Raw genomic sequence first — 23,758 nt, forward strand, 5'->3', positions numbered from 1 at the left:
ACTCCTCACAACGGGTGACGTCTCTGGGCGAGTTGGTCAAACTTCAAAAGCTATGTTCGGGTACTGCCGAAAGGATATTAGTCAGCTGAGAGATCGACATGTACAGGCGTGTTTTGAATTTTTTCAGTATGGACTACATTTTGGATCTATCAGAAAATCGTATTCACATGTCTTGAAGATAAAAACTGGTAATATCGTTCTCTTCAAACAGACCGGAAACGATCTTGGAACGCGTCGGAATCGTCAAAGTTATATTCTTCTTGAGCGGATATCAGTCAAACTTGTAGAAACGGTGTGTACAGGTGTGTTTCGCTAGTGATATTCAAGTGAACAAGGAGGGATTAAAAAGAAACTGCGTTCTTTCTGTCGGTGAAGTTGTCTATGGGTTGTGCTTTCATAAAGCTAAGAAGAAATATGTATTTTCTTGTTTGCTTCACAATGTGTAACCTTGTGGTACAGTTGACATGCAGATGAATATATTTCCAGTGAATAATACGAAAATCTTGAACTGTATGTGAATCATCGTTTTGTGTGTTTGGGCTTTGCGAAGCAACTGCACAATTCTGCTTCTATAGTGGAGCAGTCCTGGTGAGTTTTTGATTCAATTTGACTGCGTGATTCCAATAAAAAAGCTTTAGTGACTACACCTTATTAAGTTGTTAAATAGTTTTTGGCTTTTGGAAATATTATCAGCGTCTATGTTTACTAAGAGTAAACTTAAGTAGATTTTAAATTCAATCTTAAACTTTTGAGATGAGTTTTTACTTTTAAGTAAATCTGGAGATTGTGAAAACACACAGACACGCGCGCTGCAGATACAGTGTAGCGTGTTTAGTGTCAAACGGCACCAGGGGTTCCCCCCATCTCCGCGTAGTATGCATTGTGGGTGTGAAACAGAACACTGTCAATGCCAGAGGTTTAAAGGTATATGGATTTTGTATTAATGTAGTGTCGTGTACCGTTGTTCCTCTGGTCCTTTAGCCGCTGGGCCCCTAATGGGTCCCAACGTTTTCCACACTCTACCCTGTGGAGGCAGACCAGGTACACCAGTATCATTGTTATTTATTCTGGCAGGTCCTGCCACCTAATTTCCTGAGATTTCAGTGGCTAGGACCTAGGAAAAAAAAAAAAAAACACTACAAATAGGGGTCAGCCAAGAGAAGTACTGGTTTTGCGATTTGATGTTGTTATTAAGTTTTTGGGTGTAGGGCTCAAGCAATTTAGAGATAGTTCGGACGCTGGTTATAAATTAGAGAAGGGGAGGGAGACTGAAGGCTGGGGGAAAAGACAGAGAAAAGGAGTACATGGAGTAGATGACCCCCAAAACAGTGGAACAGGCCCATGACCCACCAGAGGGGAAATAGGGAAGGAGACCAGGGGTAACCTCCCCCGCCTGGGTGGTGGAGGAAAAGGACCACGCAAGGGAGCTTGGCAAAGAAAGCTTAATGGCAGCAATTGAGCTGTGCTGTTGGAGTGTCATACCTGGGATGAAGGTCCCATCCTGTCTTCTTTTTCAGAGTCCGGCGAGCCTGATTGTTGTCACATTTGGGACTGTACGTCATGCGTCCCGCCCGATGTATACTTGTCACTACGAGTTTGGGTTTCCAGGTCTGGTCATCAGGTATGTGGGTATCACTTTATTGTATTACTAGTAGGGGGTCTCTCCTTGAATTTTTCCCGATACAGTGGAATCATACATGAAAGTGTTTTTAATCACCCACACACATGAGCACAATTTTTTTTTTAATTGCTAAACTGTTGATGTTATTTGCTGGCCTGTTAAGAAGCAGATGTCACCGTTAATATTGGTAATTTTAAGTTTTTGAGAAAACAACATTATTTGGTGGTTGCTAAAAGAAAGACATGTCGGTTTTGCATACACACTTCAATTGCTTGACAACACTAAATGGTTAATTGTGACATATGTGTTTTGGTTTGTTTTTGGAAATTTAAGTAGAGTCAAAAACCATAGTTGATAATGCTAAAATATACTTGAGGTAACATCGAAAATAATCTAAAATACCAACCTTTTTAACGTTGATAATTTTCACAAACTCATTTAAGCAAGCAAGCATGCTTGATGTTGCTTAATATACACTTTTATTGTTGTTGTGACAGCTAAAACTCTGAAGTTGCTAATTTTCTCATTAACGTGTTGTGTTAACAACTAAAACGGCAGAATTACAATCTTAGGGAAAAACTAACTGCTGTCACTAAGAAACAGTTTTGCGAAAAATGAACACAAACGGACGTCGGAAAAAACTTCGAATTTCGAAAAAGGGAAATAAATATCAGGTTATATTTTCAACCAATCAGAAATCGTTTGCAGATGAATTAACCATTTACAGTTGAATTAAACATTAAAACGTTTTTTAGCCATACACATGTTTTGAGTCCCCCCCCCCCACACACAATGACTGTTTAATTTTACTTTGGAATAGATTTTACAAACCAACATTACAGATAAACTTGATAACACGTCAAGAAACACATAGGTTTAATTTTCAACTTTTCAAGAACAAGTAATAACCTTTTAAGTGTTTAATTTTAAATCTTACCTTGGAATAGATCTCATACACCAAGTATATACAGAGGCTTGAGAAAATTGCAATCATTGCAGATAAACCAGACAAGACTTCAAGGAAGTGCATAGGTTTAATTTTCAGGAACAGGCAATAATCTTTTAACAACTGCTTAATTTCACTTGGGAATAGATTTTGCAAACCAGCATTAGCAAAGGCACATGATGCAAGAAAGCAAGCTTATATAGCATCAGCCAAAAAAAACCCTTATTTCACCCCTCCACTTGCTCCAAATGTTTGTCAAGTCTGCCTTAAATCTATTTATGCTATCAACTTCTACAACGACAGATGAAGGTTTGTTCTAGCAATCAACCACCCACTGGCTAAAGGCAAACTTCCACACATCTATCCTACAGCTGTCTTTCCTCAATTTGAATTTATGCCCTCTCAGGCGATTATTCTGACCAAGAAGAAGAATCACATCAGCATTGAGCATGCTCAAACAATCCAAGACTTCATACACCTCAATCAGATCACCTCGCAGGTGCCCAGTTTCCAGACACTGTAATTTGCAAAACTTAAGCCTTTCTTCGTAAGAGCAACCCTTCGTTCCATTCACTAATCTTGTTGCCCTTATCTCTATTCGTTCTCACATCTCTACATCCTTCTTACAATGAGGCCTCCAGATCTGTATACAGTACTCAAGGTGTGGCCTGTCCATTGCCTTATACAAGAGGATAATCACCTTATTAGCTTCAGATTTTTTGCTTAATAATAGAGATCAGTTTTTTTTAAAATCAGTGTTTTTACTATGTTTTAGACAAAATTATAATACAAATTAAAAATCATTTCGAGAGTATGAAGTTAGTAAAAAATTATTTTGCAACACAAGAACCGAAAAATAATTAATATGTCAATTGGTGATGTATTAAGTGAGTGTGAAAATCTCATAAAAAAGGTATTCACCTGTACTCTCTTCCCAGCTGCCGATTCAATATTGTAATTTAATCACACTTATTAAACAAGATTTATCAGCAGACATGTCTATCAGACAAATTTTTATTTGTTAATTTGAAAATATAGTGCCCTAGAAAGTGACTTTTCAGAAATTTTTACTTTATTTATGTTATATTTTACCCTGCCCGTGTCAGCTGCCTCTGCCGATAGATCATTTAGTAAATTATTATTATTATTAGCTATAAGGTGCAAGGAAGCCTAAGGCTTATGCTGCAACAGCCAAAAAAAAAAAAAAAAAAAAAAATGGTGTGCCAAGCCCATACTCACCAGATGTGAGCCCCTCGGATAAATATGAATAATAAAAGAAATGCTATTCGTCAGAGTAAACTCTGCAATCTTGCAGTGTTGGCTATTGAGCCTAAATATGCTAGTAAAATGGATTTAAAAGATATTATTAATGATTTCGCAAATGTAAACGCACGAAAAGTAACATTTTAGTTATTTTCGTAAATTTATTAGTTCCATTATAATTTTTATGTTTGTCAAATTGTATTTAATAAGTAGTATCATATTGTAATATTAATTTCATGTTTTTGATGTTTGTAAAATTATAAAGAAATCGTAAATAAAATGCATATTTATGTTATTAAAATGATTTAACTTTTTTTATATTATACCTAATTAAAATTTATTTTAATAAAAATAAGGGCCCAAAATGATTTCTTGCCTAAGGGCCCAAAATAACTACTACGCGCCATCCATGTCAGAAGCATTAGCACTTCATATGCAATGGAAATTGTGTCTATAAATATGTGTGGTTTATTTGCCTCTTTTATGGACGAAAATTCCAAGCTGCCAGGATAAGTTTTGCAAATTACAGTGTCTGGAGACTAGGCACCAGCGAGGTGATCTGATAGAGGTGTATAAAGCCTTGAATGGTTTAAGCATGCTCAATGCTGATGGGATTCTTCCTCTAGCTCAGAAAAATCACCTGAGAGGGCATAAATTCAAATTGAGGAAAGACAGATGTAGGATAGACGTGCGGAAATTTGCCTTTAGCCAGCGGGTGGTTGGTTGGTGGAACAGACTGCCATCCCTTGTGGTGGAGGTTGATAGCCTAAATAAGTTTAAGGCTCAGCTGGACAGGTATTTTGAACGAACAGAGGGGTGAAGTGGAAGTGGGTTTTTTTTTTTTTTTTTTTTTTTTGGCTGATGCTGCATAAGCTTGCTTTCTTGCATCAAATGCCTCTACTAATGCTAATGCTAATGCTAATATAAATCCATGCAACCCCCGCCTGAGACCGATTAATGCTTTGAAGAAAAAAAAAAAAAGTATATAAAAATCCTTCCCATCATTGATGTGGAAACACTATATAATCAGTTGGCATGTGAAAAAAGTCAAGAGAGGCGGTGGGGGATCTCTTAAAAATATGCTATGGGCCTTGCAGGTCCTGGTGCCAGCCAGCTCTCAGTATTATTATCAGGAAAAATGGCGTAAGGAAAGCTCAGTTTATATTATATCCTCCATCTCAAGACAAGGATTAAAATTAAATAAATACATGCTAATTTAATTTATCTAGCTATTTATGATACATATCCCTTACCTTTTTAATTCAAAATATCGGTGTTTATTCGATTAATTATGAAAACATTTTGCCAAATTGGCTTTTTGGATAAAAGATGGCGCAAGTGGCATCAGGGGAGTTTGGTTTCTGTAATCATCCATCGTAGCATTGCAGAATTGTTACAGCGTGTTACCATGCGCCGTTTGTGGTTGTGTAGGTTGAAAGATTTTTATAGTGTCCATCGTGATGTTTGTGAGTGAACAAGTGTCAGAAATTGCGAGTTGTTGAAGCCAGTGTATTTTCGCCTGTCACTCATATTTATGTGAAATGCGTTGTTTATTTCGTGGGTTGTGCTTTGAAGATCGATAAATTTTTAGGAAGTAAAAAGCTTTCAAATGTGCTTGATAAAAATCGAGGCCTCAGAACTAGTATTTTCAGTGTATTTTGCATAATGTTCATTACGAGATATGTTCAAGCGACTGAAAGTAAAAATGAGAGCATTTTATATTATCACAGGCACACTGACTCTGTTTTTAGGTAAGACTCATTTTGTCATAATGTATTTTTTTTTTTTTTTACTTAAAAAGTTTTGAATAGAATGAATGGTATTTTTTTTTTTTATAAATGTTGGTAAAATCCCACGTTTTAAGTAAAGGAACCATTAAACTTTTTAAAAGTATATTTAATTTTGTTTTTAGTATTCTCTGATAACGCGTTAAAATGAGAGATATGAGATCTTTAGGAATTTATTGATTATCATCACTTGTGCAAGATTTTTGCATCTGGGAGTCTTCTTGTTTTCTTCTGTGTAGCGCGGCAAATGCGATTTAGAATATTTAGCGGTGGTATTCTTCTTTAGTGTTTCAGAGGTCTTTAAATTCTCATTTTAGTTTCTTTGGCCACACTGAAGGAGTGTCGAAACTGATCTACTCGGTCATGCCATATTGCAGCTGTATGCTATATCGTGTTTCGGTTGGCCATACGAAAAGAGTTGCCATCTCGCCAGGTCTAACACCTTAACCTCCGCGAGACACGACAGTGGTGTCTCAGCCGTTTCAGTCTGATGCCTTGAGAGGAGACTACCGTAATGCACACAATTTATTCGTTCAGGCTGTGTGAGACAACATATGCTTCTCACTCTGCATTGCATTGTATTGTGATGACGTTTCAAGTAGCCAGCCTGTGGAACTTCAAGATGAAGTTCCACAGGATGGCAATTACATGAAACTATCTAAACATTAATTGGGCTCCTCTGTTAAACACACCTTTTTATGTTTCCAGAAAGAGGGCTATGTAACAGTTTTAAAAAATACAGCAATACAATATAATCATGATATTTTGAATTGATAAGAAACAAACTTGTGTAATGAAGAGAAAAATTTAAAATTAATAAGAAAATTTTATACCACCAACTAAATACTACAGTTATGAATATATTCATCTGAACTTTTAAATTGGAAAATATTCTTGTAAAAATCGTAGTTCATGTATTTTTTTGCTCTGCTCATATTTATAACAGAAATCTGTCAAAGCATTTATTTCACATGTTTGTCAATGTGCACTCTGAGATGGATTATGGCTCTTACTAGCCTTGAAACATCTATATTATTATTTTATGAATGTTTCAAGTATGTGGCCAGGGGAGCTCAAATACTATTTCCAATAATATCGCACTGCAATTACATCATTATTTTTCTTCACAAGTTAACCAATTTATATTAACTTCCTCCTTTATTTTGCAAATATATGTGGTGTCAGATCCAGTCTCAACAATGTCCATCTGCAACCTGCCTAGCCCCACTTTCTTTTCCCGACAGTATTGCAATTGTCCTAATTATTTCCTCTATGAACCTTTCACTTAAAAGGTAGTTCTTCTGCATATTTCTGCTCTCGTATCCCTTGTCAGGGATTTCCTAATCTGTATTCTCCTCTTTATGATCTCCTCTAGCTTATAATCTATTTTCTCCATTCTGTCAAACTCAACTGTTTCCTCTATTGTTTCCTCAATTCAAAAAATCACTCAGAACTTTTTGACTTCCTTTACGTGAAAATGGATTTTATAAATTTTCTAATAGTGAAATAATTTTCCTTTGTGACTTTAATGTTCACAACCCCAGCTGGTTAAGATACTGAGACTTAATGTACAGCTTTTTCATTTTATCTACCTAATATCAGACAATCTTAATCATACATCCAACACTCTTAATGTTTTCCTCACCAACAACCCTCAAAGTAGGCAGTACTTTGATAATCACGACTTGGCAACGGTCTCATACTCTATTTTGAACAGGCTAAGAGTGGTAAACTTGCTTCTTGTTGAAGTGGTAGTAAAGAATTCCGGTTTCTTGCAAAAGCTGTTGGCTGAAAGTTCTCTCCATCTGTACTTCGATTGCTGTTATAACCTGATGGTTCTGTTGCCTACTCAGCTACTAAAGATAATGCTAAAGATAATTCTACTTTTCTTTCAACAGTTTTTGTTGTTGGGTTTTAGGAGCATGGGCAACTAAGGCCTTGTTGCTCTGTGTATATTGTCTGTAAAAATTGCGTGTGTTCTGAGGTCGATTTTCTGTTTGCTGGATAAAAAACCCAAGTTTCCAGGAGAAAAACTATACTACCCTCGTCTGAGGCCAACTAACTCAACCACATTGTGAAAAAGACTCATAAAAATTCCTTCTCGTCATTGATGAGATTCGAACTTTGGTCTTTTCCACCTGGTGTAGGGAGGACAGCAATCTACCAACTGTGCTACCCATGAGAGCATCTCACAGTTGTATCAGTGATCTTGATAATTCACCTTCTAACAAACATTTCTCCTCCCATTGTCTGTTATGGTCTTCCTTAAAAAATTCGTAATTTTGATTCCAAAAGAGCTACATGTATTTCTCAACTTGTTCTCAAAATCTGTGGTTTTGAGATTGCTCCCCATGCCACAAGTTTGCTTTTGTATTGCCTCTTTATGCTTTCTTATTTTGTTTGCTGGACAAAATATAAAAAGCTTAGAGCAGAAGTTAGTTATTTATTTATTTGGGTTTTTGGGAGCATTAGTAACTAAGGCCATATTGCTCCGGGATATGCGGTGGTCATTCCCTGACCTTTTCGCATCCTCCATATTTGGTGGTCACGGGCTCGAACCCCGGTGTAATCAAGAAGCGTGTGCTACGCACTGCTGCTCCTTCCCACCTGGCTACAGAGGCGCCTAGCAGAAGTTAGAAAACTAACCAGAAGAATCCCATGAGATGACCGGGATAAATTTGCTAAGTCTTTGGAACGTGATATCACGGGCCCGCAGAGAAAATATTTTAAAATTTTTAAGAAATTACAACTAGACACAAATGATCAAATAAAAACCAACTCCATCTCTCAAGTAGAATGGAAGCAACACTATTCCAAAGAGTGGTTTGGAACCCTGGCACTAGGGAATTGAAAGATGAATCTGTGGTAACCGAAGATGAAGAAAATATAACAATGGAAGAACTACAGTTAATGTTACAAAAATCAAAAAATTGAAAAAGCCCAGGCATAGACAATTTGAATGTAGAACTATTTAAATATGTCTGCAATAAGGCCTCTGAGGTTGGGATTATTCATACCACCAATTTTAAACACACACACCAACCGTTTATGACTGATTGAATAATGAAATAAAATAAAATAAAATGATAGAAAAGACTGTAAAATAATATTTACAAAAAACTTTTAATTATTTACAAAAAACTAAACTATAACAAAAATAAAATAAGTAAATAAGTTAAAATGCATTAAAATATAAATATTAAAGCGATAAAAAGACGATAAAAAATACTATTAGAGCTTTCGGAGGTGTCTGCCTCCTTCCTAAGTAATAGTGAGATTTAAGCGACACATCCTTAAATACCAGGTTCACAGCACACCTGGATGACCAGGCGCATACTCAGCATTCCTTTCACTTGTACCGGAAGTGGTCTGGAGACGTGGAAAATTAAAATGTTTATCTCTGGCCAAAACCACCGCCTCGAAAAGGGGGTGAAGCCTAACTGCCCTGTCTCTGTTCATGTTACCTCTGGTAACAATAGTCGTTTTTATCGTCTTTTTATCGCTTTTATATTTTAATGCATTTTAACGTATTTACTTATTTTATTTTTGTTATAGTTTAGTTTTTTTGTAAATATTATTTTACAGTCTTTTCTTTTATTTTATTTTATTTTATTTCATTATTCAATCAGTCATAAACGGTTGGTGTGTGTGTTTAAAATTGGTGGTATTTAAATATGGTGGCACCTTACTAAAAAACACACTACTAAAATTATTTAACATCATATGGCATAAGCAACAGATACCCAAAGATTGGGAAACAGGAATAGTAATCAATTTACACAAAAAAGGCTCCAGAAATAACCCTAACAACTACAGAGGGATAACACTGCTATCAACTGCTTCAAAGCTATACTCTAATATATTAAAGAATAAACTTTAATAAATACAGCGACAATTCTTAGAAGAAGAACAATGTGGGTTCAGAAAAGGGAGAAGCACAATAGATGCCATTTTCTCATTACAACAAATTTTGGAGAAAAGAAGGGAATTCAACCTACCAACATTTCTACTGTTTATTGATTATGACAATGTAAACCGGGAAAAACATTGGCAGATTCTACGTGAAGAAAATATCCCAACCCAACTCTGGAAAGCGATGCAAAGCCTATATAAAAACTCAAAAGTCTGCATAAAATATTTTAAGGGTCAACTCTCAGACCCAATTAACACCAATAAAGGAGTCAAACAAGGTTGTGGACTATCACCAAATTTATTTAATATCTACATCAATAAAATTATTAAAGAATGGAAACAAACAATTAACAATGGAATACAGTTGAACAACAGGAATAAAATCCAAACTATGTTACATGCTGATGATCAAGTTATAATTGCAAAATCTGAAGATGAACTACAGATAGCAGCAAATGAACTTAATAAAATAGGTAAAAAGTACGAGATGAAAAGCTCCACCTCAAAAACAAAATCAATGGGATTATGTGGAAAAAACATAGAGAGAGTCAAAATTGTTATTGATGACAAAATAATAGAACAAATATCTGACTTCACCTGTTTGGGAAATTTAATATCAGATGAAGGGAAAGACATCCATACCAAACTACAAAAATATAATGGAATGATTAAACGCCACCTCAGAAAACAAATGACAACTGAAACAAAATTACGACTGCACAACATCACTTCAAAATCAGCCCTCTTCTATAGCTGTGAGACTTGGGTCATAAATAAGAAAGATTCACACAAACTAGAAGCAGCACAAATGAGATTTTTAAGACCATTATTAGGCTTTACAAGACTAGACCACCAAAGAAATTTAAATATCCACGAGAAATTAAAAGTAGATAACATAGTAAATGACATAAAGCGGTATCAGAAAAAATGGATCAGCCACCTAGAAAGCATGAACCTAGACCGGACCACAAAATTAGCCTTTAACTACAAACCTGCAGGCAAGAGAGATGTGGGTCGACCAAGACAACGATGGTGAGATCAAGACCACCTCCAAGAGCTACAACAGAAGAGGTCTTAAAAGACCTAAGCTGGACCAAGTTCATGATGATGCTTTCTTATTCAAATGGTTTTTTTTTTTTTTTTTTCATTTGAATTTAAATTACTCATATCCATCCAGTTCCTAAAAAAGGTAACAAAACTCTCCTAATTATCATCCCTTTGTGCTCATCTCCAGTGTTTTCAAAGTAATGGAGAAATCAGTCAACCACCAATACCAATTATCTCAACCTTCCTCCTGATCGGTGTGTGCCAATATGGATTCCCTCAGAGTCAATCTACTGGTAATATACTGGTTTGTGTTACTCATCTTTGTAGAAATTCTGTGGAAAAGTTTAATGAAATTCAGTCAGTTGCTTTTGCATCCAAGGCTTTTGATTTTGTTTGAATAAAGTCATGAACAAGTTCCCTTCTTATATATTGCCTATCTCTTTTTTTTTTTTTTTTTTTGTTTCTTTTTGTATAGTTGCATAGTCAGTTTTTACTCTTGCTACTCACTGTAAGTGATGTTAGGTGACTTTCTGTCTTCAAACTTCTCAACTAATGCTGGCATATCCCAAGGTCTTTGTTTTTTCCTACTCTTTTCCTCTTATATGTTAATGACCTTCTTCCTCTGACTGTAAATCTTATCTGATCCATAGTTTGCTGATGATAGCACACTACTATCCACTTTGAGAAAACTTGCTCTGGTTATGCATTTGACTTTTTGAATATTGAATTTTGAATTTGACTTTTTCTGATCTCAGATACACTGTTAATGGTTACCTGTTGTGTATCTTTTTATTAATAAAATAAAAATAAAAATAAAAAATAAAAATAAAATATCCACTACCAGTTTATTGAATACTGATTTCCAGATCAGCATTTTTCCATCAGCTATACCTTTTGATGAATGTTACAATTAACACATTTAGCATCAGGAGCAACTTCTTTAATTTGAGCAACCACTCCACTATGTTTTCTCATCATTACATATGCTCGATCAGAGCAAATGCTGACATTTTTTCCTTTCTTTGCTGTGAACCTTAATAAACTGGTCTGATTTTTTAAAAATTCATTTGAAGTAGTACAGCCAAGCAGTGCTTTGTACAACAACTCTTCTTTTACAGGTTCTTCACCTTCTAGTATTATAAATGTAAAAAGATATGCAGTATTGCTAATATCAGTACTCTCGTCTAGTTGAATAGAAAATATTTACTAACCGTAACTTTTTCAGTTAACTCTTCCATATCATTTGAAGCCATGTCTGAAATTCATTGTGATACAGTATTGTTGGATAATGGAATTAATTCAAGTTGTTTTGCTACTTTCTCTTCCAGAACTTCCATTCCACAAAGGATGGTTGAGTAGGAAAAGACAGTGGTAATCGGTGGACACTGCTCTTCGTGGAGTAATGTTATTAGTGGTGTCTCCCAAGGTTTGGTGTTGGGACCATTGTTGTTTTCTATATTTATCAGTGATATTGATGAAGGTATATCAGGCTTAATGTCCAAGTTTGCAGATGATACAAAGGTTAGCAGGTTTGGTAATAACCGTACACTGCTGCAATAGGATCTAGAAAAGTTGGGCTGAGAGATGGCAGTTGAAGTTTAACATTGACAATTGCAAAATACTGCATATGGGTAGCAGTAACACTGGAGTATTGTACCAACTGTACGGTACTACACTCAGGGTAGTGGAGAATGAAAAAGACCTGGGGATAATTGTGCAGTTATATATGAAGTTTTCTGAGCAGTGCAGACATTCTGCCAGGACAGCTCGTGGTGTTTTGTCAATGATATATAGAAACTTTGCTAGCAGAGATAAGGAGATGATTATCCCTTTGTATAAGGCAATTCTCAGACTGCACCTTGAGTACTGCATACAGATCTGGAGGCCTCATTTTAGGAAGGATGTAGAGCTGCTGGAATGAGTACAGAGAAGGGCAATGAGATTGGTGAGGGGAACAAAGAGGCACTCTTACCAAGAAAGGCTTAAGTTCTGCAAATTGCAGAACTAATGGAATGGAGACTAAGCACTTGCAAGGTGATCTGTTTGAAGTGTGTAATGGTTGAGAAAGCTCAATGCTGATGGGATTCTTCCTCTTGGTCAGATTCCACACTTGAGGGGGCATAAATTTAAATTGAGCAAAGAGAGAATAGATGTGCCTTTAGCCAGAAAGTGGTCGATTGCTGGAATAAACTTCCATCTGTTGTTGTGAAAGTTGATAGCTTAAATAGATTCAAGGAAGAACTGGATAAACTTTTTGAGAAAATGGTTAGGTGAAATGAGAGAGTTTTTTTTTTTGTGATGCTGTATAAACTTACTTTTTGCATCATATGCCACTACTAATACTATAAACTGAACTGGCAATATCTTTAGCTGCTGGTAGCAGTAAAAATTCTCCAGTTGTATGAGGACATTATTTAGCCTTTACTTGCTGACAAATTGGACAGTTTTAAATCCCTATGCTTGGTTTCAAAATAGCATGTAAGAACAGAAGAATTTAATGGTTTTGTAACAAATCATATATTGGGGAACAGGCATTCATTCTTTTTTGAATGTATGTAAAACAAATAGCAGGATTATACTTTCTTACTGATGTAGATAGTGTTTGATAGACATTGAAATGGTTTCCTTGATTAATTGACTTCAAGTCGAAGTACCGGTTTCTAAAACTGATGGTCATGTTACTTTATGAGGTGTTTTTTTAAAGAACCATTTTACAATTTTCAATATACAAAATAACTTTGATTTTATTTTGCACTGTTAATTAAAAGATAAAACTGTTCGAAAATACTATGTGCAGCATATGCCTGTCTGATTCATAATGGCTGTTAGGGTTGCCAGTACTGGCAATAATGATATGAATTTTAGAAACAGAAAAATGCTAAAAGTATTAAAAATTAAAAAACTGTAACAATAAAAAACAAAATAATGTTAACAATGTACCGCAGTTAATAGTTATTTCTGGAAACTGAACAAAATGATTTTATCTATATTTCAGTGGTTGATAGTCTAAATAACTTATAACAAACATTAATTACACTATTAATATTTACATATGTTGTAATATAGTAGTGTGAACAAAATACAAGCAAAATAATCTATTGTTGTGAAAAAAAAAAAATGGAGAAAGGTAAAATCTTATTTAAAAAAAAAAAAAAAACTCCCAGTTTTCTAGCTTTCTTCTTTGCATGATATTTTACTCCATTGTTGGAGTTTAGAATAAAGCCAGATTTAGCTTTAGAAAAGCTGAACTTGGAAATACTGGCTGACAGCAAGGATGAGTTATATGATGTTGTCAGTAATGCTTATATTAGTAAATCTTTGTAGCTTATGTTTTATTTTTTAAAATTTTTATTCTTTTATATTTTATTTTATTTTAATTTTATATTAATTATAATTATATATAATTTTAATTATAATTATATATAATTTAATTATATTTCAATTTTAAAATAATTTTATATTTGAATTTTTTTTATTAAGGCTGTGTGCTAGTAAACAGTGGTTGGCATATCATTAGCGTTATGCATACCATTTGAGAAATCATGATCTAGTTGATTTTAAAATTTTATTCCTTCCCTTCCCTTCCCTATTGGAAGTTCCCCCACTTGCTCCAACTGATTGGAAACCTGCCAAATTAAAATAATCAATTTCAATTTGGCAGGTTTCCTCATTTCAATCTTCTGGTCTGTAGATTACTCATATCCTCTTTGCTTTCAATTAACTCACCTGACATAGATTCTATACTAGCATGCATAGTTTCTGAAACCTGCAATAGCTTTTTACACACTCAGGATACTTTTGATAAGAACTATGACCCCATGTCGGCTATTTGAATTTTGAAGGCCTTGAATGGGTTGAGCACGCTGAATTCTGATGGAATCCTTCCACTTGTTCAGATTACAAACCTAAGGGGGGGCATAAATTCAAATTAAGAAAATACAGATGTAGAATAGATGTGCGGAAATTTGCCTTTAGCCAGCGGGTGGTTAATTGCTGGAACAAACTTCCATCTATCGTGGAAGTTGATAGGTTAAATAAATTTAAGGAGGAACTGGACAGGCATCTGGAGGGAATGGTGTGATGGTTTTTTTTTGGCTGATGCTGCATAAGCTCATACACTTGCTTTCTTGCATCACATGCCACTACTACTACTACTATTTCCAGGTGACACCACATTTTTGTTAACTCTATTATATCAATGTTAGTTGTCCTAACTAAGAGTTTGAATTTGTTTATTTTATTGAGGACACTCCTGGCATTACCATAGACACAGTTAAGAATCAGTGTTCCTGTAGAGTTTACCACCCCCCATCCCCCTTGAAGGTTTTTAAGCTTGTTTCCCTAGCATTAGCATCCCATTCATTTGGATTGTTACTACCACATACATACACCATAAACATAAAATGTTAACATGAAAGTATTAGTATTTGCATCCTTAACAATTTATAAAATTGTTAAGGATGCAAAATTTAAAAATTGTGCATAGAACACATTTTTGCTTATATGTTATGTATATAAATATTTAAAAAAAAAAAAATATATATATATATATATATATATAACATATAATGCAATTATAGCTATTATCAATTGCAATAGAAATTATTCTGTTAGTGGTTGCTAATGTCATTGCGATAGGCCTCTGTAGCTGAGTGGTCAGGAGCGGGAGTGCGGTAGCATGTGCTCTTTGAATAGGCCAGGGTTCAAGCTCCTGACTGCTAAATATGGTCAATCTGCCAACCCACACTGGACCAGCGTGGCAGATGGTCCATTTCCCCTCAACATGAATTGTTGAGGAGGCTTGCTTATCTTAATGTCATTGCAGAAATTTAACATTATGCAATATAGCACATACATATTACTGTTGTTAAAAATTATCAATTCCTATAAATGTGTGTATTAGTAGTAATTAAAACTAGTAGTACTTAATATTAGCACTGGCTAGTAGTAATTAAAACTACTGTGTTGGACTATGGTAATTAATGATATTAATCTATGTATATTAAATAAGCCGAATTAATCAAAGTTTTTATATACAGTGTATATATAGGCACTTTTACAAAGTCCCAATTAGGCATATGCATAGAAAAAATGTGTATTGTAATCAGTCCTTCGGGTTTTGTTATGCTAGGTGTTGGTCCCAGTTGGTATACCTACCACCATGTAAAGATGGTAATTAGTGTTTTATATAATTTTATATCTATATACAGTATTTAAGTTTAATATTTGATTAACCATTTTTGGCTTATTTAATATGCATAGATTCATGTCATTACTGATTGAAGTCCAACGTGGTAGTATCAATTATATCCTCATTACTAGCTGGTGATATACAGGGTGTCTCAAAAATATTGGTACAAACGTTTAGGGGAGGTAGGTAACATCTAAAGGAATGTGAATTGCATAGGAACCCATAATCGGAAATGTCACCCTAAGTCGGTACACGGCGCTGTTCATCAGTTTGCGAGAGGGAAAATTTCTGGTTTACTCGTTCAAGCAGTAGTCGCCGCACAAAGAGCATGCATCGATATACAAACTGTGAGCTGGCAGACATGCACCTATTGTATGGATTAGCAGAGGGTCCACATGGTGTGTGCCCCCATGCGGCACAACATCGCTTCGCAATAAATGTGTGGGCAGGTATGGTTGGTGACTGCTTAGTCGGCCCATATCTGTTACCATCCCGCATGAACTCCGCTAAATATTGGATCTTTCTTGAACAAGTTCTACCAGGGTTACTTGACGATGTTCCACAAATGTGAGACGCAACATTTGGTTTCAACATGACGGGGCACCTGCCCATTATGGAAGGTGTGTTCGTGACCATTTGAACAGGCATTTTGGGGGTTGATGGATTGGCCATGGTGGACCCGTTGCCTGGCCCCCACGCTCACCTGATTTATCGAGCCTTGATTTCTTTCTGTGGGGGTCGTGTATGAATCGCCTGGGAGACAGAAATGGATCTCGTGGTGAGACTCATCTGTGCTGCTGCTACTGTCAAAGAAATTCCAGTTGTGTTCAACCGTGTCCACCAATCCATGCTGCGTCGGTGTCACGCATGCATCGTGTCTCATGGTGGAACCTTTGCATATCTGTTGTAACATCGTGAAATGCATCCATCTCGTACTCCATTGTTAATATTATGTCAAATAAATGTTTGCTGTCTTGTGTCATTTCTGCTTCTTGTACCTCTGCTACTACTTTCCCGTGACGTTTCCGGTTATGGGTTCCTATGCGATTCACATTCCTTTAGATGTTACCTACCTCCCCTAAACGTTTATACCAATATTTTTGAGGCATCCTGTATATTCAAGAGATCCTTCTAGTTTTTCATACAAAGGGGAAAAAAACAGAATTTTTTGTAGACCCTAGGTACATATGCTTACTGTACCTATTGGATAATATGGTGCTGTATATACAGTATATTTAATATCTATAAGAGTAAAATTCAACTTATAAACTTTTTCAACCTCTTATTGAACCTGAGGAATGCATTAAGCTCATAAGTCATGTGACCACCTGTCATGTGAAATATTATTTTAATGTCTAAAAATCAAGTCACAACAGTGTGATTATTGACAATGAAGCAATTAAAATAAAAGTAATTTACTATTAAGCCCACTCCTCAGAAGTTCACAAAACAATAATGGTCAAGGGAATTGTAGCATTTTTAATTGCTTCTTTTTTTTGTTCCATAATGTTGTGGTTTGTTTATATATATATATATATATATTTTTTTTTTTTTTTTTTTTTTTTTTTTTAAAGCTTTAGGTGATATTTCATGTTATTTTTTTCTATGCCAACAGGTGAATGCTGGTTTAAACTAGATAATTTAAAATATCAGCTTTGTGATTAAGATTGTGAGCATGTGCACACTGTTTTAACTTATTGTACCAGTCTAGGCAGAAAGCTACTTTGAGTGCATACTTGTTTTTCTCATTTGTCGTATGTACTGAAAATACCAAAAGGCCAAAATTTTAATGTCTAAACATGAAACTTGTAAACTCAGAAAGTCAGCCATGGAAGCATGTGAATTGTTAGTTTATGGGGATGATTCCATGTTGAAAAAAAAAAAAAAAAGTGTGGTAGTCAAAATTACACGCAAAGGTCATGCTATCTGCATTTATTATCAGAAAGAGGATGATGTTATTTGAATTTATTCCATGAGTTATCTGTTAATGTGGCCAAGAACTTTTAAAACAGTTCAGACTTACCCCTGCAAACAACCTGAAACACGCACGCACGCACGCACGCACGCGCGCGCGCGCACACACACACACACACACACACACACACACACACACACACACACAGAATGGTTTCCTGGTGCGTGACTTGCCATCCAGAAATTTTTAGGATGATAAGGTAGGTGCAACATTCTCATGTTGCACCTACCTTACTGTTGTGGTACCATGCAACTTCTAGCTATTCCCAAAATTAAAACAGGATCCAAGAAATCTAATCAAATAGATTTCCTAAAAGCATTCACAAAGAAAGACTTCCAGAAATGTTTTGGTCAGTGGCAGGTGTGATGAAACAAGGTATGGTGGCAGAAGATTTTATTGAAGGGTATTAGCAATTTAAAAAAAAATAATAATATTTTGCAACATTCACCAATCTTTTTTGATCAAACTTTGTATATAACCTATTACTTTATAACAGTTAATGTAAAATAGACTTATTAAAATAAACTGTGTGTATCTCTTTGTCTGTGTATTTGTGTATGAGTTAAAAATAAAACAGTTCAGATTATATATGTTTCTGTATTAGTCTGGATAATCATGACTTTAGAATATTTGACTAATCATTTCTAATTAATTATTTCACCAGTCATTTCATGACATACTTGTGAATTTTTAGCAGTCGAGTGGTATACCATTACTATAGTTAGAAGTATTTTTGACGTATCCTTTCAATTTGTATTAATCGATTTATTATTTATCTAGTGTTTCTGACATACAAAAACCTTGTGGCATCAGATGAAAAGATAATGAAGAGTGGAAAACGGTATGGCAGATATTTTAATAGTAACTGTTTTTGTAGTTGTTTTTAACAAAATTCAATTAAAGTACATTTCTTATTTAAAGGAAAATAAGGATTCATGTGCATAGTGGTCATGCATTGTAGTCTTGGCCACTACTGAATTACATCCGTAATTCCTGTGGGAATTCCTGAAGGACATGTCTACAGGAATAATCCATGTATTATGGAAGATTTGAAAGGTAAAATCACAGCTGCTGTGGAGGGGAATCTCTGATGAAATATTGACTACACTTGTGGTGAACTTCATTGACATCTACAAGTGGTCTTCAATGCACAGGGATCACATATTGAATATGCTTTTACTTGAATAATAAACTCCCATTTCATATGCATTTAATGACACTAAACTCACCAGCACAATACCTTAAAAAAAAATAGGCATTCAGAACTGTTACACCTTTTAGTGGTGACCCTATGTAAGCAGAATTTAAAAAATGTATATGCACACCAAATTTAATATACTATACTGTATATTAAACATAGTAATATTGTTAGCAAAGCTGATGAGTCACTTTTCTCCCTATTGTGGTCTGTTCTTTATTACTTTTTCTAATATAAACAAATACACGTGATTGATGAAACTTCTGATTAGTGTCTAGAAACACCACTGTCAGGCTATAAATAGTGTTAAAGAAATATTTATTTATTTTCTACTTTAATTTTATCTGTACTGAAACTCATATGCTTTTGCAACACATTCTTATTTTAAGTTGCCAAATGCTATGGATATCTTTATGACCACTAAATGAGACATCTGTTTTGAAGATCAGTTCTAAATGGTTATTGCAGATGCTGGCAGTGTCATTCTTTCCTGTGTGCTTGCATTCTTTAGTAACCACTAGACATTCCTAGGCACTCTCCTCAAAGAAACTGTTTTTAGAAAAGTAAATCCATACAATTTTACAATATTATTTTTTTAAACTAAATGTTGCAACAACGTTGATACAAGTTGCTATACAGCTGAATGATAATAAACAGTACTTCTCAAAAGGGAATTATTTTGCTAATTAGTATTAGTAATAGCCACATAATGCAAGGGAACCACAGGCTGGCCAAAAAAAGAAAAGAAAAATTAGATAAGAAAAAAAAATCAAATTATGTGTTTCCCTGCTCATGTAGGTAACTATCCAGTTGACCTTTGAATATCTTCAAACTATAAGCCTTAACTACTTGCACAGGCAACTTGTTCCAGTAATCAACAATTTGCTGGTGTTAATAGTGGCATATTATGCAAGACAGCAAGGTTATACAACAGTAGCCAAAAAAAAAAAAAAAAAATCCCATTTCACCTATCCATTACCCTCCGATTGTTTGTTTAGTTCTTCCTTACATTTATTCAAACTACCCACTTCCACATTAACGTATGGAAATTTGCTCCAGCAATCAATCACCTGCTGGCTAAAGGCAATTTCCACACATCTATTTCACAACTGTCTTTCCTCAATTTGAAATTATGTCTCATCAGCATTGAGCTTGCTCAAACCATTCAAGGCCTCATACACCTCAATCAGATCACCAAGCAGGTGCCTAGTCTCCAGACCCTGCAATTTGCAGAACTTAAGCCTTTCTTGGTAAGAGTAACCCTTTGTTCCCCTCACCAATCTTGTTTGCCCTTCTCGGTACTCATTCTCTCAGCTCTACATCCTTCCCTAAAATGATGCCTCCATACCTGTATGCAGCACTCAAGGTGTAGCCCGACCACTGCCTTATACAAGGGGATAATCACCACCTTATCCCTGCTAGCAAAATTCCTGTATATCATTGACAAGATGTCATGAGCTGCTCTGGCACATGTCTGCACCGCTCAGAAAATTTCATATCTGCCTGCACAATTAACCCCAGGTCCTTTTCATTCTCTACCACTGTCAGTGTAGTACCACAGAGTTGATACGTTACTCTGGGGTTACTGCTTCCCATATGCAGTACTTTGCATTTATCAATGTTAAACTTCAGTTGCCACCTCTCAGCCCATCTACCCAACTTTTCTAGATCCCTTTGCAGTAGCGTACTGTCATTAACAACCCTACCTGCCTTCATATCATCTGCAAACTTGGACATTAAGCCTGATATACCTTCATTGATTTTTGGAATTTGCAGAACCTAGAGGAATGTCAGTAATGGCCACTTTCTGTTCACCGTTCAAGAAAAGGGTGAACAGAAAGTGGACATGGAAGTGCCCAAATGGATTAACAACTAATGAAATTGACCTCATCCTCACTAACCGAAGATATATTGTGAACGATGTTACCGTCCCGAACAAGGTAAATGTTGGAAGTGATCACAGAATGGTAAGATGAATACTTGATATAGATGTAAGAAAAGAAAGGAAAAAACTGACTTGAGTAAATAATACGGTATTTGAGATAACAGAAGAGGAGAAAAAGCAGTATGTACTGGAACTTAGGAACAAGTTTGAGCTTCTGCAGAGGAATACAACAACTTTCTGAAAGTGATAAAGCCCAAGAAACCTATAGGTAAAAAGAAATCCAAAGAAGAAAAAATTAATCAAGACACACTTGTCATGATGAATTGAAGAAAACAAATGAAGAACGAGATGAACACTGACAAGGACAAAATTTGAGTATACTGAGTTAAGCAAAGCCATTAGAAAGAGATTCAGAGAGAACAGAAGAAGATTTAACACAAGAAAAGTAGAACAAGGATTAATAGGAAACAAAGGACTTAAATCAGCAGCCACGAGACAGAAAGACAAATGATACTAAATCTGAAGAATAGTGATGGTGTACTTATAAATAGCAGAGAAGGCATAATTCAAATAGCAGTTGACTACTATAAAGTATTATATAAGGAGCAAGGGAATGATGCCAGCAGTGGGGAAGATGGATCACAAATTAGCAATACATATGACATACATGATATCCTTCCTGATGATGTAGAACATGCATTGAAGAAAATTAAGAATCAAAAAGCCCCAGGTGAAGAAGTTACTGTGGAGTTGTTAAAATTAGGAGGAAAAGACACAACACAGAAACTGGCAAGCCTTTTTTAAAAATACATTAGGAAAGGCGTGACGCCTAAGGAGTGGAATAATGCAATCATAATTTTGCTGCATAAGAAAGGAGATAAATAAATTGGAAATTATAGACCAATTGGCTTGTTGTCCCACATCCACAAGTTGTTCACAAGAGTCATTACTGACAGATTAGAAACAATACTTGATGAGAATCAACCGAAAGAGCAAGACAACTTTTGGACAGGAACTATGGATCACCTTCATGTAATATCACAGGTAATGGAGAAAGCAAATGAATATAAAATGTCATTATGCTTGGCATTTGTGGATTATATAAAGGCATTTGACTCCATGAAACATAAGGCAATGTTTCGGGTACTGGAAAGACAAGGCGTAGACATCCCATGCATTAGGATGTTGAAGAAAATATACAAGAACACTTTATTTCTTTTATTAGACTTTATTCCTTTATTAGACTAGACAAAGATGTAGCAAATTCAAAATTGAGAAAGGAGTTTGACAAGGAGACACATCTCCAAAGTTATTTACTGCTGTCCTTGAAGGCTTTCAGAAGATTGGAATGTTTGCAGAAAGGAGTCAGTGTGAATGGAGAGTACCTAAACCATTTACGAATTGCAGATGATATGGTTCCAAAGAATTAGAGGAAAACCTCAATCAGTTATGCAGAATTAGTAAGAATTTCAGACTAAAGATGAAAAAGGTTAAAACAAAAGTAAAAATGAACAAATATGCCACAGGAAGGGATATAATCATTGAAGGAGCAAAAATTGAAAAGGAGGATTCATATACTTGGACTGTAAATTCATATACTTTCCTTGGACATTAGCTGTAATAATGATAAATGGCTGGAATTCAAGAGAAGAATAAATTTCAGATGGATAGCATTCAGGAAATATAGTCACATACTGAGGAGCGATATCCCGATTTGCCTGAAATGTAAAATAATGAACCAGTGTTATACTCTCTACCATGACTTATGGAAGTGAAATTTGGTCACTCACCAAAAGGAAGAGAATGGAAGAGAAGCTGAAAACTATACAGTGAAGAATGGAACGAATTATATTAGGAATCAGATCTTTTGGATAAGAAGATAAGAACATGGATTGTAAACTCAAGTAAAGGACATTCTTATTGAAACTAAAGGACTGAAATGGACTTGGGCAGGCTACATAGCTTGAAGACAGATGGATTAAAAAAATAACAGAATGGTACCCAAGAGGAGCTAAAAGAAAACCAGAAAGACAACAGTGGAGATGAATAGATGAAATTGAAGAGTTTGTGGGCAGTAAATGGATGGCTATTGCACAAATAGAAGGAACTGGCAAGTTGCTGACGAGGCCTTCATCCTGCAGTGAATTGAAAATGGCTGATGATGACCTTCATCAATTTCAACAGGATCTAGAAAAGTTAGGCAGATGGGCTGAGTAGTGGCAACTAAAGTTTAACATTGACAAATGCAAAGTACTGCATATGGGTAGCAGTAATCCAAGAGAAATGTACCAATTGTGTGGTTACTATACTCAGGGAGGTGGAGAATAAAAAAGACCTGGGGTAATTGTGCAGTCAGATATGAAGTTCTCGGAGCAGTGCAGATGGGCTGCTAGAGCAGGTCATGGAGTTTTGTCAATGATATATAGAAATTTTGCTAGCAGAGACAAGGAGGTGATTATCCCATTGTCAGCCCACACCTTGAGTACTGCGTACAGGTCTGGAGGCCTCATTTTAGGAAGGATGTGGTTACTAGAACTAGTACAGAAAAAAGGGCAACAAAATTGGTGAGAGGAACAGAGTGGTGCTCTTACCAAGAGAGGCTTAAGTTTTACAAGTGGCAGCATCTGGAGACTAGGCACCTGCGAGGTGATCTGATTGAGGTGTATAAGGCCTTGAATTGCTTGAGCAGGCTCAGCTCTGATGGGATACTTCCGCTTGCGCAGATTAAGAACCTGAGGGGGGCATAGATTCAAACTGAGGAAAGACAGTTATAGAATAGATGTGCGGAAGTTTGCCTTTAGTCAGTGGGTAGTTGATTGCTGGAACAGACTTCCATCAGTTGTTGTAGAAGTTTATAGCTTAAATAAATTTAAGGCTGAACTAGACAACATTTGGAGTGATTGGATGGGTGAAATGGGAAGGTGTTTTTTTTT

At 35.5% G+C, this 23,758-nt stretch overlaps 1 protein-coding gene across 1 annotated transcript in view; it reads left to right on the forward strand.

Moving 5' to 3' along the window:
• The first annotated feature begins 5,192 nt into the window (after nt 1-5,192).
• The window catches only part of LOC150091949 (UDP-glucuronic acid decarboxylase 1-like), a 56,161-nt gene continuing 37,595 nt past the window's right edge, over nt 5,193-23,758 (forward strand). Inside the window, exons 1-2 of the mRNA XM_090386223.1 lie at nt 5,193-5,581; nt 18,523-18,583. Coding sequence (XP_090242349.1) covers nt 5,512-5,581; nt 18,523-18,583 — 131 coding nt within the window. The 5' untranslated portion in view covers nt 5,193-5,511. The remainder of the gene's footprint in view (nt 5,582-18,522; nt 18,584-23,758) is intronic.

This window comes from Mastigoproctus giganteus, chromosome 1 (assembly GCF_048544385.1).
Source record: "Mastigoproctus giganteus isolate SK-2022 chromosome 1, ASM4854438v1, whole genome shotgun sequence".
Taxonomy (NCBI): Eukaryota; Metazoa; Arthropoda; class Arachnida; order Uropygi; family Thelyphonidae; genus Mastigoproctus; species Mastigoproctus giganteus.